Source organism: Oreochromis niloticus, linkage group LG10 (genome assembly GCF_001858045.2).
Source record: "Oreochromis niloticus isolate F11D_XX linkage group LG10, O_niloticus_UMD_NMBU, whole genome shotgun sequence".
NCBI classification, from domain to species: domain Eukaryota; kingdom Metazoa; phylum Chordata; class Actinopteri; order Cichliformes; family Cichlidae; genus Oreochromis; species Oreochromis niloticus.
Genome location: NC_031975.2, coordinates 13,091,767 through 13,110,363, shown reverse-complemented (window position 1 = coordinate 13,110,363; position 18,597 = coordinate 13,091,767). Strand labels below are relative to the sequence as shown.

At 38.8% G+C, this 18,597-nt stretch overlaps 3 protein-coding genes across 7 annotated transcripts in view; 2 read left to right on the top strand and 1 right to left on the bottom strand.

Annotated features, from left to right (window-relative positions):
- The window catches only part of brd8a (bromodomain containing 8a), a 21,143-nt gene extending 15,052 nt beyond the window's left edge, over nt 1–6,091 (bottom strand). For 2 of the 5 annotated variants that reach the window (XR_269527.4, XM_005472147.4), the window contains exons 1-9: nt 5,687–6,091; nt 5,350–5,460; nt 5,196–5,262; nt 4,625–4,694; nt 4,401–4,450; nt 4,166–4,288; nt 3,996–4,076; nt 3,807–3,871; nt 1,884–2,026 (exon numbers count right to left, since the gene is read on the bottom strand). Coding sequence is in view for 4 of the 5 variants with exons in the window: in XM_005472147.4 (XP_005472204.1) it covers nt 1,884–2,026; nt 3,807–3,871; nt 3,996–4,076; nt 4,166–4,288; nt 4,401–4,450; nt 4,625–4,694; nt 5,196–5,262; nt 5,350–5,460; nt 5,687–5,705 (729 nt within the window). In the remaining variant the exon portion in view is untranslated. Of the gene's footprint in view, nt 1–1,883; nt 2,027–3,806; nt 3,872–3,995; nt 4,077–4,165; nt 4,289–4,400; nt 4,451–4,624; nt 4,695–5,195; nt 5,293–5,349; nt 5,461–5,686 lie in introns of all 5 variants that reach the window. The other 3 variants (XM_025910867.1, XM_025910868.1, XM_003446766.5) reach the window with 3 other exon arrangements.
- Nucleotides 5,467–14,168, top strand: gng8 (guanine nucleotide binding protein (G protein), gamma 8). Its single transcript, XM_003446831.5, has 4 exons — nt 5,467–5,612; nt 11,327–11,484; nt 12,221–12,318; nt 13,525–14,168. The coding sequence occupies exons 3-4, from the start codon at nt 12,235–12,237 to the stop codon at nt 13,651–13,653; spliced, it is 213 nt and encodes a 70-aa protein (XP_003446879.1). The 5' UTR covers nt 5,467–5,612; nt 11,327–11,484; nt 12,221–12,234; the 3' UTR covers nt 13,654–14,168.
- On the top strand, nt 14,099–18,597 carry tmem45b (transmembrane protein 45B). The gene is made up of 6 exons (XM_003446832.5): nt 14,099–14,252; nt 15,968–16,165; nt 16,245–16,451; nt 16,560–16,744; nt 17,313–17,455; nt 18,338–18,597. The coding sequence occupies exons 2-6, from the start codon at nt 15,976–15,978 to the stop codon at nt 18,447–18,449; spliced, it is 837 nt and encodes a 278-aa protein (XP_003446880.1). The 5' UTR covers nt 14,099–14,252; nt 15,968–15,975; the 3' UTR covers nt 18,450–18,597.

Genomic DNA, 18,597 nt, shown 5'->3' with positions numbered 1-18,597 from the left:
GCAACATCTCTGTGGCCAAAGAGCTCTACTTTCCTCTCATCTGACCAAAGAATCAGGTTCTCCAGGTTGCCCTTAGCACACTTCAGTCTGGCCTGAAGGTGTCTCTTTTGCAGAAGTTTTCTTATTCTGCAGCCTCACAGTCCATTCCTATGCAGGGTTCTGGTGGTCGTCTTCTTTGAGACTACAATTTCCAACTTCCAACTTTTTGCAGTTGTTCTAAGGTCTTTAGACACGTCTCTCACTAGTTTTCTTTCCCTAGTCTTTGAAATCTTTCGCTTCTACCTCTGCTGGGCTTGTTCAGTACTGTGTTGCCCTATTTGAATTTCTTGATGATCCCTCTCATTTCAGTTCTTGACACTTGGAAAGGCTGTGATAACCTTGTATATACATCTGCTTTGGAAGCAACAACAATTCTTTTTCTCAAGTCTAAACTGTTTTGGGTTTTTTTTTTTTGCCATGATTTTCTCTCCAGTAACAGCTCAAACCCTTGCTGAAGTTTTTATAGTGTGTGTTAATTAGAAGATAACACTCAGTTTTAAATTGATTTAACAAACTTTTAGCACAAATCTGAAGCACATCAAAGTCTGTTACGCATCAGTGGTTTGCACTATGGCTCAATATGAAAGGTTAATAATACTGAATCTGGTAATTGTTGTGTTTTCAGAAATAATTTTGTTATTGTTTCTATATCATTGCTTCTATCTAACATTCACACACATTTATACTCCGATGGATGCACTGGAGAGCAACTTAGGGTTAGGCCTGAGGATATTTGGCATGCAGCCTGGAGCAACCTGAAAATTTTGACACAAACTTGAAATTTCATTAATGCTCCTATCACAGCTAATTACTGAAGCTTGAAAGAGCTTTTGTAATTTGCATTCTAACTAGCCATGTGTTCATTTTGGCTATGCTGTTAGTGCCTGGACTGCAGCTTTGGAACGATTGATGGACCAGCAGCGCTAGCACTAACAGACAAGGTGCAATGCTAAGCTGATGGCCTCTGACATTTCCTCTGAAGGAAAAAGGTACTTGAATGTGGATTACATTCCTTCTATTAAGCATATTTGACACTTCCTGTCCGTGTCTGCCAAAGGGTCTGTTACTGCTGCAATGTTCAGGATGTTATAAACTAATTAAGGATAACACAAAGACACCTAAACAGCCTGTCACTCAAGGCTATTGAATCTGAGCTCTCTGGAAGCAAACGACTTCATCAATGACTTTTCTTGAAAGAATACCAGAAAAAAAAACCCAATGCTTTAGGCAGGAGTTTTTTCATTGTGCCTTAATTTTTTTAAAAGCAACTCTGTGTGTTTGACTCCTCAAGATGTATATATTGAGCCGCACAAGACATATATAGAACATAACAGGATAGCAATAGTTTAACATGTTAAAATAGCAAATATAAGGTCAATGTAATACGAGCTATGTAAGCTATCTTGTGTTCTTGTGCTTATGATAATTCGCTCATGGTATTAGTGATTAAGACAGAGCTTCAGTATTTTGCATTCTAACTAGCCATGTGTTCATTTTGGCTATGATGTTAGCCTGGTTTTAAGATTTATTTTAGTCTGATGAAAGCTGCAATTTTTACAGACTCTATATGTGGAGAGTGAATTGGAAATAAAATAGAATACTAAAGTTTATTTGTAGTCTACAACCCAATCATGATCAAGTGATAATGCCAGGGATAAAAAATAATTTACCAATTATGTTTTTTCTTATTCCCCCTAAAAGAACATGACAGAAACAAAATATAGTTATAGAATCATTACACCATTATTAAATACTAATAAACACTGTTAAATGTCTGAAAATAAGGCAGGATAACTGAAATGTCAGGCATTGTCATAAGTAACTCTGAGTCTTCAGAGACTTACATTCTTTGTAGATGTAAGATCCAGTGTCAAGCACTCGAGTTGGTCACCTGGGGAGAACTCCTGGCTTGGGGAGCTACAGCCTGAGGGCGAATGCATGGTGACACTGGGTATCCGCTTGGGTGTGTTCTTTGCCACCTGTCTGGCTGAAAGAGGGACAGGCAGCACAGAGAGCCTTATCTTGTGAGTCATACAAAAGCAAAGCTGATGATCAAATTTCTTTTCAAAACAGAGCTCCCTACACGGGAAGTCCAATTGGCTCAACCTGAGTATGAAAAATGCTGACATCTCTTTGACAGGTGATCACCTGGAAATGAAGGATATTTTCTTTGTTTATTCCCATGTTTTCTAGTGCCAACAGCAGTTTAAAGTTTCTGGTCAAACAGTACCCTGCAGAGTGCAATACTTCTAAAATACCTAATCAAGTCTTGATGAGCTTTCTGTAAGACCATTCTTAACCCAGTTTAATTGTCAGATACATCTCAGTTTTTCATATTTTCCTTAAAAGAAGCCAGACTTTCTTCTAATTTACAAAAGTTTTCTCGAGCAATATAATCAGTTTAATAAATTTCAAAGGTTTTCTTTGGACATCGCCTGCTTTTTCTCTCATTTTCAGTACCTGACCATTTTTAGACAACTTTTACTTTGTTTGTTTGTGACCCACTTAAAACTGACCAATAAATCATGAAAGCAAAATTATCCCCATTTCTTTAGTTTAATCTATTTAAAAAAAATGACAAAGACAATACAGTTTTTTTATATACTTTTTTGTCATTTGCCTTTATTTGATAGTGGAGACAGACAGGGCCACAGGTCAGAATCGAAACACGGCCACTGCCTTCTGGCCGGTCACCTGCTCACCCATGGAGCTAAGCTGGCAACCAGATAATATAGTTTGAGGCACAGGCATAAAATTGTACTTTTGAACTAACCAGGGGAGCTGGTTGGTTCAAAAAACAAAAAAGCCTAAAAGAAACAAAATTATTTCATAAAAACAGAAACTACCAGGGTTAAAATTATTAGCTCCCCTGATGCTAACGGTCAATTGTGTATCCTTGTTGCTAGATAACAGCCTGCAGTCAACTGTTGTAGTTTTCAGCAAGTCTCGCATGCGTCTCCTGAGCAATCTCAGCCCAATTTTCTTTGGTGAATCTCTCAAGATCCTTCAGATTTGATGCTTTCCAGGCACGGACCTTGGTCTTCAGTTCACCCCACAGATTTCCAATAGGATTCAAGTCAGGGCTTCGACATGCCAGTCAGTTATGTTCACTTTGGTCTTCTGGAGGTAGTTCTTCAGAAGAATTGTTTTAGGTTGTGTTGGAAGGTAAAGCAAAGACCCAGACTTGGTTTTGTTGCTTGTGGAGGTTTTCTTTCATAATCTTCACATATTCTTCTTCCTTCATGATTCCTTCCACCTTTACAAGATTTCCAGCTCCAGACGCACTGAAATCTCCCCACAGCGTTTCACTGTGGGGACGGTGTTCTTTGGCTTGTATACTTCTCCCTTCTTTCTTCAAACATAAGCAACATCTCTGTGGCCAAAGAGCTACTTTCCTCTCATCTGACCAAAGAATCAGGTTCTCCGGGTTGCCCTTAGCACACTTCAGTCTGGCCTGAAGGTGTCTCTTTTGCAGACCCAGACTTTTGCACAGAAGTATATGTTACTTGTATCACAGTGTCTGTTATATGTTTCAGTGGCGCTAAGCACAAATATATCTAAGAAGTTACTTTTCATGTATATTACTAGCAGGCCGACTTAGCTACACAAAATCTCAGTTTAATAATCATGTCTAAAGCAACTGAAAAATTATACTTAATCTCATTGTTTTTTATTTTCATTATTTATGGATGACCCGTGTAATTACTAAAATATAATTCTTTATGGATGTGTTCCTCAAAAAAGACCCTTGAAATTGAAAGAAATACCTTGATAAGCAGCATCTGTGTTTTTTCTTTTCGTCTCTGCTTCCTCCTCCTCCAGTTTCTTCTTCCTAACAGATGCACAACAAAAGATCATTTCCTTTGTTGTTACAGAGAGGCCAGTGTTTAAGGTTTACAAGAGAAAAAGACATGCATGATTGTACAAACAGGGTTGATAGATTTGTTGCTTCTTACTGCAGAATTTCCTCCCATAGCTCTTTCAGTTTGGAATCCAGATGTCCCGCTTGAATCAGTTCAGCCTCTCTCTTCAGCTTCCTACGAAAACAGCAATATGTCAGCTCATCTCACTGATGCAGTTTGAGGTGTGTGTTTTTTTAGATGAATAATGTGTTCGTGCTGGTTACCTGTGCTTCTCCTGCGTTTCTTTGATCAGCTTCTTTAGTTCCTCGATCCTCTCAGCTGTCAGTCTGCGAACTATCACATCCTCCACTGTCTCCACCACCTCACCTTTCTCACCGCGCTTCCGCCTGAAGGTAACAAAGGCATCAGCTCGTAATGCTGCATATCCTGTAGATGCATTCATCAAACAGGGTAAAGCTACATAAGCATGTTTGAAGTTGAAGTCACTTATGTGCTCACTTTGGGGCCTCTGTCGCTTCCAGGAGCTCTGAGTATTTGGAGGCACAGTGCTGTGAAGATCCAAAAGAGTATCAAGAACAACTTCACTCAAATAGAGTGCGTGAAACCTACTGCAGAGATCATGGATTAAGCTTTTAATGTTGTGAAAGCAGCCCTGCGATAGTCTGACAACTGTACAGGGTGTTCTCTGCCTTTCACCCTGTGATAGGGTGCTTTGGTCATACCTTTTGAGAGAACCAGTCAGGTGGTCGCCCAGGTTCTGCAAATGGTTTTATGGCACGACTGACCGATACCCTGATGAAAAAAGCATAAGACAACCCAAGATAAATACAGTTCTAAAGACTTTTAGAGTTAAACAATGTTCTATTTATGCAATGGTTTATTATATTTATATTTCAGGAACAAAATTATATTAAATCTATTTTTTTTCATTTATAATTACTCTTTTATTTGTTACTTCATGCAAACCTGGTACTAAATTAAAGCCAGCCAGCACTGGGCTGCATCATGTATGCCAGTGTAACAGATAAAGAACGACATGGCTAACCATGGTTAAGTCATCCTATTTGTATGTCACTCTGTACTGTAACAGGAAAGCAGACCAGCAACCCTTTTAAGTACTCAGGCACAGGAATACTAACAGAACCACCCTAAGTGACAACATCTTATCTTAAAACCTAACCATAAGAGAAAGGATACATGTGTAACTAACAACATCTAATGTGCCAGATTATGACTCACACTATTGAGCACAATACAGAATCGCTGAAACCAGCTGAAAGAGGCATGCATTACCAGTTCTGGTCCCCACTCTTCATGACAGATGTGGCCAAACACAGCTTCTCCCTCACTGACCATGGTTCTGTTGGTCCAATGACAAGCAGCTTGTGTTCTGCAGACGTGGACGAAACATAATATATACTTTATGCAGTATATTTTTAATACAGACTGTGTTCTGCTGGACTTCTCCGGCCTGGATCTTGTTTCTTCTTCTTCTTCTGTTTCTTTTTTTGCCATTGTGATCGAGCTAACCACCAGTACCGGCACTTTAAGCATGCAACTGCACACACAAAGAGAGAGCCTTTGATATAGCTGATAGCAAACGGTAGCCACCACCAGTGTAAATAGAGCCGTCAACTCGTGATGACAACCAATAATCCGTGCAGGCTGCCACGCAGGGAGCGAAGAGAAGTTAGAGGCGATAAGATCCAAGTACGACACACACAAACACACACACGCTAACGGGTAGCATGTCATGACATTTGCTATTTTCTAACGTTACTCACTTCCAGCCCCGTTTGCCATCTTCCTGTCATCCCGACATCCCGCACATCTTGGTAGATAGAAACCCGGCGATTAACAACGCTGGCGATATGCGAAGGCTATACTCATAGGCTAACATCAATGGATGTTAGGCTGGATGTGGAGGCTCTCAAGATTTTTCTCACTAGCTAGCACGCTGAATCACCGCTGTTGCCCGTTAGTCTCAGTCTGGTATGCCAAAGCTTTTGGTAATTTAAGGATTAACCAGCTTGCTAGAATGCAAAGACTGCGTCTGTAAAAGAGTCACAAAACGGTCTAATTACGTTAGAAAGAGTTTATGCTACCAAGCGACAGGCAGCCAGACGAAGAAAAAATTTTAGCTTACTGTAGCCATAAACCTTATTTCTCATTCTAGCTAGCAGCGAAGTGTTCGTACACGCCCACCACAGTAATAATAATGTACCACCCTGCAGGCGGCTGAGTTTTCATAATTAAGCAGGATAGCTTGTTTTTTATGGAAAGATGGAACTTAACTTGTGTCAGTAGAAAGATAATTATATGTATAAATGTCAGTCCAGCACTTGTTTTTTCCACATAACTGGGTAAAAGCACTAAGCACAAACAACAAGTTTAGGTCACAAGTTGTTTGCAACACAACTAGCTAGGTTCATATGTAGCATGCTGCGCAGATGTGCTACTACTACTACTACTAAAAATAATAATATTAAATTCTCTATTAATTTGTTATCAGTTTCATGTAGCTTAAAATAACATTAGACTTCAAAAATATTTGTGCCAAAAATTAAATTTAATGGAATCCAGTCAAATAAAATGTACTTGTTTTGTATACATTCAGTCCTTTCCAAGCATGTTTTCCTATATTATTAATTATTTGAACAAATACATTATAATTTGATATATCTCAGTTGCATTATACTCAAAATTGCCAAGAATCATTTTTTGAGTGTACTTTTATGAACAAACACGCACAGTCAATAAAAATAATGCTAAGCTATATGATTTCCAAAAAGCTCTCTGAGTTGAAATGTTGAAATTTACGCTTTTTATGCTGTCTCCTATTGAATAAGGACTACATTAACAGCTAGACACAGCAGAAAATAATATCAGAACTTGACACTTGTACTAAACAATAATAATAATAAAATCACTATTTTCCCCAAAAATGCCCTAGATATGAGGAAACCAAATACTAGTTCCCCCTAAATAATGAAATCATTGATTACAGTATGAGCTATACTCTATGAGGAATGTTTCCAGCACCCTGTTGAGTCTATGCAACAAAGTTTGACAGCTTGGAAGGCAAAATGGTGTTCAACTCGGCACTACCAAGGTGTACCTAAAAAGTATCCAGTCAGTGTATAAACAAGCTTTAAGCACATTTAAAACCACCCCAATCCATCGTTTTTAGATTAAACTTAAAAAAAAAAGTGTCCCTCACTTTCCATATAGTATTGTTTCCCCAAAACCTGGGTCCACTCATGAGCGGCATTTGGTCCATCAGAGTAAGTTTGCATAAAATCTTTTCTGGTTTAACTTTAACCCTCGTACAGATACCTTCTCAGTATATTCAAGAGGAATTTGTGGTCAAATCTGAGACTGGCAGTTATCTAGTATTGACTTTCTCTAGTTTTCACAATGGACTTCCTACTGGCTCAACTCCCATGAAGGTAAACTCTGTGCACACGCTTTCTGATTAAGATACGTGCAGATCCTGTGAAGACATTTAGAATTTCTCCTCATTTCTGGTGGACTTACTTTGTCCCCTTTATTCTTGCCATTGAAGTTGTGTTTGGCAGTATACAGCACTTTTAGATGATTTTCACTTAGGTGGGTGAGTTATTCAAAATGATTTACAGATGAGCTGAACCATAACAAGATCAGGAAATTTCATGGAACTGAAAGAAAACAAAAACAAAAAGCCCTAAGAGCCCCAAATGCAATTAAGATGACTTCTAAATTATAATTACAGATACAGTTTACATGTACACAGGAAAACACTAACAAACCCTGCTGAACAGAATTGGGACAGATTTTTATAATCTTGCATCCAGCCCCCAAGAATCCGTCTAATTCAAGGCTCTCCCAGCCTAAGAGATAAGGCCAGAAACAAGCAACCTATGTCAGTTGGTACTGAGACTGTCTGTCTCTAAGAGATATTCTGCCAATCATAATCTGACTTGTCTCACAACACTTCTTTCCAAACACCTATCAGTGTAAACCAAATTCTAACAAAATGAAAAGAAATCTATCTCCGGGAAGAAGAGTTAAAGCCCTAAAAAACAGGTATGAATTAGCAGAATGTCTGTTAGGTGTCAGAAACATAAAAACAGAGTCAAATTCTAACCTAAAAGAAGGACCACAAACTGGCAATTGAAGAAGGAAGACACACAAGGTTGTGGCAACCGAAAGATTAGAAGAACATGTGATCACTGTTTGAGAGGTGAGGTTGAAAGTGAGACATTTCCTCCTGAAATGTAAATCATTCAGTGAAGTAAGGAACACTTACTTTAGCCACTTCAGTTCTGTAATTCCAAATTTCCAAAAGCTGAACATCTCAGTTGACGGGGCATGTCTGAGCCTGCCATATATATATCAACATGCTACAAACGAATGGGTTGTGAATGACCAGCGCGCGTGCACACACACACACACACACACACACACACAAAATTTTATTAATTTCTATTGTTCCTTTTTCTGTTATTGTTATTTAATTGAACTTTTTTTTCAGTGAAAATAATAATAAAAACAAGTACACGAGAACAAAAGAAAAATCTATTTGGTTTCCAAATTTTTCCAAACCTGAAAATGAATCTTTTGTTGGCCTTTACCTGCATTAAAGATGAGTGTGTCACACATGCAGCGGGAGCAACAAACTTGAAAAACCGGTTTGTTTTCAGCATGATATGGCAAAAATAAATTGTGCATGACATCCAGGAGGACTGGGTCTCTTTTTATAAATTGGTCTGGCTTAGATATGTTTACAACAGTCACCATCATGAATTCAAGGTACTCATAAATAGGTCATTTCTGGATCTTCTTCTTGCCTTAGTAAAGACTATATTTTACAGTCTTGTTTCCTAGCCACGCTGACCTTAATGAAGGTTACAAAAGAAAATGAGAATGTGTAACAGAACTGTTTATGTGTACAGCACACCGTAAGTCACCATAAGGACCTCTGTGGACAATCAGCAGACATTGATTCTACAAGAATCAAGCAGACGTTATGACAACAATTTAGACAACAATTTAAAAGGAGAAAACAGCAGCTAGTCCAAAACTCATTACTGTTTGCATAGTGAATGGCACACTCGCTATGTTTGGTTAGCTGGCAATGCATGCTCTTGGCAAAACACATTATAAATATTAACTCTAGATGAGTTTAAAAACATCTTTGTTGAAGCTGTGTATAGATCTCCTCTCTGGTTTCATTCATCCTATGGTGTAGCATCTATTATGAATGAACAGAATGTCAGAAGAGACATGTTGTTTTGTTGACTGGACAGATGGATTGAGTTTACAAATGTTGCCACTGAATTCATAAGAAGCACAACAGAATCTGTCCATCCATCCATTCTCTTCCGCTTGTCCTTATCGGGGTTGCAGGGGAGGCTGGAGTCTATCCCAGCTACTATATTGGGGGGGGCATCCAGCCTGATGCAGGGCTAACACAGAGAGACAGACAACTATTTGCACTCCCATTCAATTTGCAATTGAGATTCACCAGTTAACCTAACTCTACTTACTGCATGTGTTTGGACTGTGGGAGGAAGTTGGAGTGCCCAGAGAGAACCCACGCAAACTAGAAAGCATGCAAGCTCCACTCAGAAAGGCCACAGCCAAGTCAGGGAGTCAGGACCTTCTTGCTGTGATGCAACGTTGATAACCTCTGCTCCACCTTGCTGCCCAGCAAACACTGATTAGCTGCCCAACAGAATCTGATTACATTTTAACACTACAGTACTGTGCAAACATCTTGGGCCTCTCATTTATTTATATTTGGCCAACAAAGAGCCAAGCTTTTATAATTTTTTTTTTTAAAAGTGGTCTTGTTTGCTTTTATTTGTTAGTTATTATTCGGACATTAGCTGCATTTTAAAAAATTTTCAGTCCAGTCCTTAAACTGACCATTTTCAGATAAATATTTTTTTTGTTTGCTTGTTAAGCCACTTAACATTGATCTATAAAACAAATATCTAACTCAAGAGATGAACCAGAACTGTGTGTTTGCACATAAAAGACGGCCAATTTTAAATTTTACCTTCAGGCACTTTGTTACTGGCAGCCTGTCTCAAAAACATGTTATTCCATTCTCAAAAATATTCAAATTTTGTAGCTGAATCTTAAAAATACCAAAGATAACGCAGTTATGTTAAAATTAAAACTGTACTTTTCCACCAAGGGGGTGAGTCCAAAACTTTAGCATCATTGAGCATGGTGTTCAGTGTGCCCTTAAAAATCTGAGGAAACTGGACAAGTGGAGGACAGAAGAAGAATTGTCAGGCCTAAAAAGAAATCTAACTACAGCAGATGAACAATATCTAAAAGTCATGTCCTTAAGTAATAGAAAAAAGTCCAACAAAGACCTAACACAGGACCCAAGAAATGCATCTGGACCTTCAGTTGTTTCAACTACTTTTCACTGAAGCCTCATCAGAAATGATCTCAGTGGGAGGGTGGCTGTCAAGAAGCCATTCTTAAGGAAGGGAAACAGGGAGAAAAGGCTGAGGTGTGAAATTATATAATAACTGGACTGGCAACAGGTCTTACTGAGTCATGAATCCAAATGTGAAATGTTTGGTTCAAGAATAAAGGTGGTCATTTCAAATCATTCACTTTTGGGCTCATCAGAATGGTACAAACTCAGTTTTAGCCTTATAGTCTGTATTTACATGTACCCTATGTTTTCACATTTTGATAAATAGCTGTACCTATTTTCCATTTTTGTAAGAAAAATAAAGAATTGAGTGGTGACTCATGACTTTCACACATTACTGTATAGACTTTTTAAATGACAGAGGAGGGTTAAATGAACCAGAAGCTTTTTTTGCTATAAAGGCTTATATCGTCCATGAAGCAAGACCAATTACTACAGGGAAACAAATGTTAATGAGGCATTTGACATTTAACTCCATCACACTGCCACTTTGCTCCCTGCTGCTCTGTGGAATAATAGTCAGCTCTACCGGAAAGACTGGCAGCCTTGAAGAGGATCGCTAAAATATGAGACAAATAACTCTGTTTCTGAGAAAATCCTCCCCTTGACAAAAACTCTGTCACTGAACATACAAATTTACCAGAGGTTATATTCAAGTGTTCTTGTGTCTGATAGAATTAGTCCAACTCATTTTAATGTACTCAGTAATTCCAAGAATTTAAGGTTTGACATTTTGATATTTTATACACAAGCATGTTATGCAAAGTCATGAAAAATAACTGCCTGTTCTGTTGAGGTGTTATGATCAAATACACTTTATTCTACACATATTATTATTTCAGTCATATTCCATCTTGTTTTAAAAGCTACATTTAACTCTCTTCGGTGTAATCTCAGATGTGTGAGTGATAGAGAGTGTAGAAATGAAGGTCATACCACATGTTGCCTTTAACTGTTGCACTGCTGCACTGAGCCCATCCCATAGGCAGATCCACCGCTAATTATGTGAAGGTTGGAAGCCCAGTGAAGATATCCTCTTCGTCTTTGCCATTCATCTCACTTCATTCGGAGCTACAAGTTGCTGTGGCGGAGGACAAGTGTACTTTCGCTCCAGGAGCCAGTCGTTTGCTGTCGGTCTTTGTTGTGAGTATGTTTGGAACTATTATGAGTGACTGCAAATTTTTCTTTATCATCGTCATCATCTTTTTTGATCTTTTCATGTGCATCATACAGATGCACAGAAGCAGCCTATTTCAAATATTTCCACACATATCTCAGTGTGTGCTGCATGAATTATATAAGCACTAGAAATTACTTATATTGAATTTCCTTTAAATTATTTCTAGCAAAGTTTTTTTTTTTTTAAAAAAAGCCTTCTGTTGCTGTTGCTTTTATTTACTCCCCTATTATGAGGATCATTAAGTTGGTACTTGAATGTGTCTTTTAAACTCAGAAACATAACAGCATCTACTTATAAAGAAAAGCTGAGATTTGAAAAACAACTTTAAATGTGCACTTTATGACAGACATATTCTGCGATAGCAACATGTTAATATTAGGTGTATTTACAATCTCAGCTAGCGGATGCCGCCCCCTTGGGAGGGCTGCGCTACCTCCGCTCCCCTGCCCTTCTCCTTTGAGACCCTCCCTGTTCCTCTTGCAGCTGAGACCCAGGGAGCAGAATTAACAAGCAAATTGAAACAGACTCTAACCAGCACCTCAGATACTTTCAATAATGTCTCACATTGATAATTTGTGACAATGTTCTTTATATTGCTCTTTATAAGAGCAAACTTGTTTTCTACAACCACATTTCTTTATTGGTAATCTGTACTTTTGTGTCTTGTTTTTAAATTTGCTCCATGATGGCTGATCCAAGTGGGAGAGGGCAGGATGTCTAACAACATGGCCAAGATTGCAGATGCTCGAAAAACAGTAGAGCAGTTGAAACTGGAGGTCAACATAGAGAGGATGATGGTGAGTCAGCATAGACAGTGACTGGAAACAAAGCAAGGGCACAAATAAGGCAGCGTGAATTGAAAAGTCTTCCGATGAGCAAGTATTCACTTCAGTTATGGCACCATGTGTTGTTCCTTTGTACTTCACTGTGTCTCGGAAACTTTCAACAAAAAGTTACATTTTATATGCTTTTATTTATCAGATGTATTTATACTTTTGACAAAGAACCGCTTATTTGCAGCAACCACAGATGTGTGAATCTTTATTATCGTAGATATGTGCTCCAGCTTAGGTTAGACCCACAAATGTTCAATCAGGGTTTAGATCTGATGATGGTACTGTCCACTCCTTTAAACAGAATACTAGCTGACAGCTTCCTTTTAAAAAGTTCTTGCATAGTTTGGAGCTATATGCCCTGGTTCAGTAATTTCACTCCAGCCTGGCACTGCACGTACCATCAAATCATCACACTTCCTCATATCAAGCACTCTTCCAGCCCCTCGCTCAAATGTTCTTTTTGACTTAAAGACCTTAGACTTCAGATATCATTGTGTATAGCACTTTTCCAATCTGCCTCTGCCCAATATCTGTGTTTTCCTGCTTATTTGTTATTTCTTACTGTTATTGGCCAGTCTCAGATATCCTGGAGGGACTTCATGAGTGCCATTTAATGAGCCTGCCATTTGATATCGGGAGACTTTAATCGACTTGTCCTCTTGTTCAGTTATGCAGAGGTCCTCCCACTTCTCTTTCTTATTCTGTGTAGTAAGCGAAGTGAAATCACCAGATTTTCAAACATTTTTCTATGGACTAACTTTAGTCCAGAAGAAACACAACTTATTTGGCCACGATGTGACTACAGTTACACCCACAAAGGCTGGCAATCCAGAATATGATAGTAAAATTTATTGCTACCTTAATAAACACAATTTAGGTGTCGGCAATGGTTTTCTCTTTAAAGCAGACTCTGATCATAATAAACATGATAATAAATAAAAAACAGGCTGTGCATTCAAAACACAGCTATTTCACCAAAGTCATCCCCAAACATTTGCGCTATAGAGTCAATTATATATATATATTGTTAATTTCAACACTACACCGAGTTCTTTTGATTCCTCAGAGGCATATACACACACAATTGGAACAGATGAGCTCATACTTAACATCTTATCTTGCACTTTTATGATCACTGACTCACTTTAACACAGTCTGCTTTTACAGGTATCCAAAGCAGCAGCTGAACTGATGGCTTACTGTGAAGCTCATGCCAAAGAGGACCCCCTGGTGACCCCAGTGCCTTCATCTGAGAACCCGTTTCGAGAGAAGAAATTGTTTTGTGAAATCCTATAACTCTCTTGTGCAAAATACACACACACGCACACACACACACACACACACACACACACACACACCAAAACAAAAACAAAAAAACAATGACAAACACTTTCTTTATTGGATTATTTTCCAACAGCATTCAGTTTTTAATTTAGGTAGCGATTTCCTCACATGTCAAATGACTGTGTGTTAAGCACGATAAGAATGGCAATAAAGATTTATTGAAAAGAGTGCAAAGTTCATTTAAACAAGCCACTGCTGCTGCATCTCCCACTGTGCACACAGTTTACATATTAACAAAACTGCATATTTAAGTTGTCACCGGGTTGTTGCTCGGTATTAATCTCGGTTATAATCTTTTTGTTGTCAAATGAATAGCCGAATAAAGCTCACCGTCTTTAAACAGCCTCTGTTTTTCTGCCCGTTTCCCAGGGGGCTGTTACTTGGTCACTGAAACCTATGCAAACTAGGGGTGGGGCTATGTGTGATCCGTCAGTGCAGGTTAGAGGTGCAGGGATCAGGTGTGCACAGTCTCCAAACAGCAGGGAGCTCTCATTCAAGGCGGTTTGCCAGCATTAATTTGTTGTCTTTGGGAATTAGCCGCAGAGATTAAGGTATGTACATTTTATCAAGCATGTACTCAGTTGAAGATTTACCTCGGTACAGGTGCTGATGTGCCACAGGCTGACTGGACTTTAGATAAACACGTATTTATTGTGTCGAAACATTATTTGGAGTTAGCTCTGATGATGTGAAATCAGCTATCTGCCTCCATACACGTCGACAGTTTTGGAAATGTTGGACAATGTTTGAAAAGTGTATAGTAACATCACGCCAGGCAGGGCTGATCAAGAAAAACTTGTCTGACTAACCGAACACGCGGATCTTAAACACACCCGTGTCTCCAATACTAACATTAACAGCAGGGGGAAGAAGTTTTAAAGTCTGTTATAAACCACCGACTCCCCTTTGAACAGTGGAAAAAAGCCCGTGTTACATGTTCATTTTAGATTTCACTTTAATGGGTCAGTGGCAGAATTTAACCTAAAACAATATAATTGCGCTTTCCCATTTTCTTAGTAACTTTCAGTTAGTCGATAAAGTATTACTTGTAAAACTTTTAATACTGTTTGTTTTTTCCGATTTAAAAGGCTGCACATTTTCTATTCTCTTTCATTTGAATTTCAGTTTTGCAAAACAAATGCCATCTGGACCAAATAACACGCTCTGCAGGCGCCGCCTTAATCAGACAGGATTTTAATATAGATTAATCGCTGCTTTTTCCCCATTGTATGTAGAAAGCAGTTTGCAACACTGTATTTGTTTTTATGTAATGCCAGCTGCTTTGAAAAAGCCCTCTGTGAATGTGGCTATCTATTTTGATTTCGTTCCCTTAAATGCCAGGTTCTTATCTTCTCAGTAAAGCGGAACTAAGAGCCTGCACTTTAACCTCAAAGCTAATACCTTTGAACTTTAAACGCTGCATTTCGTATATACTATATTTCCATTCATCCTAATGTATTAATATATTGCATATTTGTCACACTTATTGTTTTAGATCATCAAATTAATTTTAATATTAGTCAAAGATAACTGGAGTGAATACAAAATGCTGTTTGAAAATGATGATTTCATTTATTAAAAGGGGGGAGCTATGCAGCCCAACCTGGCCCTGTGTGAGGAATTGCTCCCCTTGTGAAATCCTGAATTACCTTAATTACAACATTTATTGACTTCAATTTCTTCAGCCACGCCCAGGCCTGTGAGACATGTTAGATCAAGAAACCTCTCGAGTAAATCCTATCTGACAAAGTGAAGCAGGTTAAAAGTTCTCAGAAAACAACAACGCAATCTAAAGAGACAGCTGAGTCATTGATATCCATCAGTCTGGAACAGGTTACAAAGCCATTTCTAAGGCTTTGGGATTCCAGTGAACCACGGTGAGAGCCATTATATACAAATAGAGTAAACTTGGAACAGTGGTTAACCTTCCCAGCAGTGTTACCAAAATTACTCCAAGAGTGCACTCATGAGTCATCCAGGAGGTCACAAAAAGAGCAAGAACAACATGGAAAGAACTGCAGGCCTCACCTGCCTCAGTTAAGATCAGAGTTCATGATTCAGCAATAAGAAAGAGACATCCTTAGGAGGGGAAAAGATCAGCTGCTGAGCAAAATGAACACATAGGCTTGTCTCAAATTTGCCAAGAAACATCTTTATGATCTCCAAGGCTTTTGGGAAATTATTGTGTGGACTGACGAGAGAAACTTTTTGGAACATTTGAGTCCCAATGTATGACATGACTAAGGCACATTTCTTCTTTTTTCAGGCCTAATAATGGCCAACTTTGGAGGACACGCTATTCCTGGCTCTTTTTTCCTGCTCTATGGCTTCTGGCTAACGGTGAAATACGTTCTCCAACACTACTGGAGGACAAACCAGCCTAAAGGAAGGCAGACTTTGCCGCCAATCTTTAAAAGACTGGACTACATTGAAGGAGGGCTCCAGATATTTGCTGCTTTTGTTGGTCAGTTTTTCTGTAAATACATATTCATCAGTTGTGTGCGTCCACTTGTTCTAATTTCACTGATGCTGTCCTGTCACAGGTATTATGGTTGAGCAGTTTGTGGTGGATGGGCCACATGCTCATCTCTACAATGACGGCGGGTGGATTAAGTTGATGAACTGGCAGCACAGCACAATGTATCTGTTCTTTGGGATTTCTGGAATAGCACTGATTTTAAGTACAAAATTCCAACTGGTGCCAAGAGGAATGGGCCGCTTTGCTCTCTCGTTAGCTCTTTTTGTTGAAGGTAAGCTGTAAGAAAGCCAGGTTTTAGTTGTACAATATTTTTCACCATAATTCCTGGTGGCTAACGTGTATTTGAGCTACATTGTGTGTTTGACTCTATTTCACACAGGGTTTCTGTTCTACTACCATGTGCACAATCGACCTCTTCTGGACGCCCACATCCACTCCCTGCTCCTGGTGGCGGTGTTTGGAGGCTCAGCCAGCATCATGCTGGAGATGTTCATAACAGACAACATTATTTTAGAGCTGTTCGGGTCATGCATGTTCATCCTACAGGGCTCGTGGTTCTACCAGGTGATTAGCCAAATGAGATCCTGATGCAGAACACTTTCTTTATACACCCATCAACATCTATCCACCCATCCAGTTCAGCCCATCTGACACAGGATGACAGACAGGGTACACCCTATACAGGCTGCCAGTCCATCACATAGAGACAGTCAACCACAAACACCGACAGGCAAATTACAATCACCAATTAACCTAACAAGCACGTGTTTGGACTGCGGGGAGACCAAGCAAACTATACACAGAAATGCCCCAGGAGGATTAAACCAGGAACCTTCTCATTGTGCTAAACACTGCATCGCCATGCCACTTGAATACTAAAACAAAGACCACTTAGAGGACCAACACCACTTTTTAAAATATTTACTTGTATAGTGTAATCACATTTTCTAGACAAGCAGTAGATTTCATTAATTTCTGTACACTTCAGGACCAGCTCTGTGCCATCTGTGTGGACTGTCCTTAGATCTTGCTATTTGTGAAAACTTTGTTTTTGTTAACTTACGTTTTTTTATTCATTTGCTAATAATGATAATAGGTAGTTGGCTTCTTCATCACACATTTGTCATTTCAGATTGGATTCGTACTTTACCCACTAAGTGGACCGGACTGGGACTTGACCGAGCACGCCAACGTCATGTTCGTCACAATGTGCTTCTGCTGGCATTTAGCTGTGGCCCTGCTTTTAGTCACTTGCACTGCAGCTGTAGTTTGGTTGTAAGTATCTCATCCTTTACATACACAAATTTTACAACCAGATCAGTGTAATAACCGAGTTTGCACAGACTAGGTTAGAAAACAGAACAAGCGGGATTCAGCAAAACAGGTACAATTATAATCTTGTCACAACATGGCAGAACAACATGTGCACCTGCATTTATGATACGTGTACTCGGGTTATTATTCCCTGTAAAATGCAACTTGATCAGGGTTTAGCCTGCATGTTTTGCTCTGAAATGATGTTTCATTATAGCATAATGTGCCTCAATGGGATAATATCACTAGTTCACTTGAGATTTCAGAATAGCTGAAGCAAAGGTTTTCGGGGACGGTTTCAAGGACAAGTAAACTTCCTGATAAATCACTTCCTGAACATTTTGTAAGCTTGGTGAAAGCCACCTTTTTTTCAATTCTGACATTCAAACCTTCTTTTTGAGGTGTTTACAGGTGATGTTTATATAGGCAACATGTTTTTGTTTACATTCAACATTTCTCATAAATACCCAACAGCTAGTGGCAGCTTATTTTAGTAGTTCTTAACCCTTAAGGAGCTGGATATTTACAGGTAACTTTTAATCTGCATTACTTGTGTTCTTTATCTGTTATTAGTGGGTAACATTTTACACTGAGTGCTGTGATGTCTTGCATCTATGGATCCTCTTGCGGTTGTTGGTAGAAAAAGGTTTAGGTTTAAGAGGCACTAATACTGTTTAAACCTTGTCTCGATTTGGAACTTTTGATTAGATTTTACTGTCCTTTGGTAATAATTATCATTAATAATGATAATTAAGTCATTAATAATTCTTTAGCTTTCAGAAGGTAACAATAACAGTGTTAGTTGTGTAATCTTCATGTACACTTTTGTGTTTGTTCCAACAGGATTGTGGTGCAATTCTCGGCAAGGGGACGAGACATAGAGATCGGAATGCGTAACACATCCTCTGAATTGACCTCTCAGAAAGCTTTGCTTCAAGAGTCAGATGAAGAATGAAGGCATGTTTATGGCTCTTTGATTTCATTTTTCAAATGTTGATCTATTTCATCTGTTTTTAAAAACATGTCTAAAGAAAATAAGATTGAAATCCATGTGAATTAACTATGATTATCATGTTTGTAAATATTAAAAAGGACAATTCATA

Bases quoted from the DNA above. Each gene is read 5' to 3' on its own strand.
- gng8 (XM_003446831.5), top strand. From the start codon at position 12,235: ATGTCTAACAACATGGCCAAGATTGCAGATGCTCGAAAAACAGTAGAG. The intron at 12,319-13,524 runs GTGAGTCAGCAT...CTGCTTTTACAG, and splicing joins TCAACATAGAGAGGATGATG to GTATCCAAAGCAGCAGCTGA.
- tmem45b (XM_003446832.5), top strand. From the start codon at position 15,976: ATGGCCAACTTTGGAGGACACGCTATTCCTGGCTCTTTTTTCCTGCTC. The intron at 16,166-16,244 runs GTCAGTTTTTCT...GTCCTGTCACAG, and splicing joins GATATTTGCTGCTTTTGTTG to GTATTATGGTTGAGCAGTTT. The intron at 16,745-17,312 runs GTGATTAGCCAA...TTGTCATTTCAG, and splicing joins AGGGCTCGTGGTTCTACCAG to ATTGGATTCGTACTTTACCC.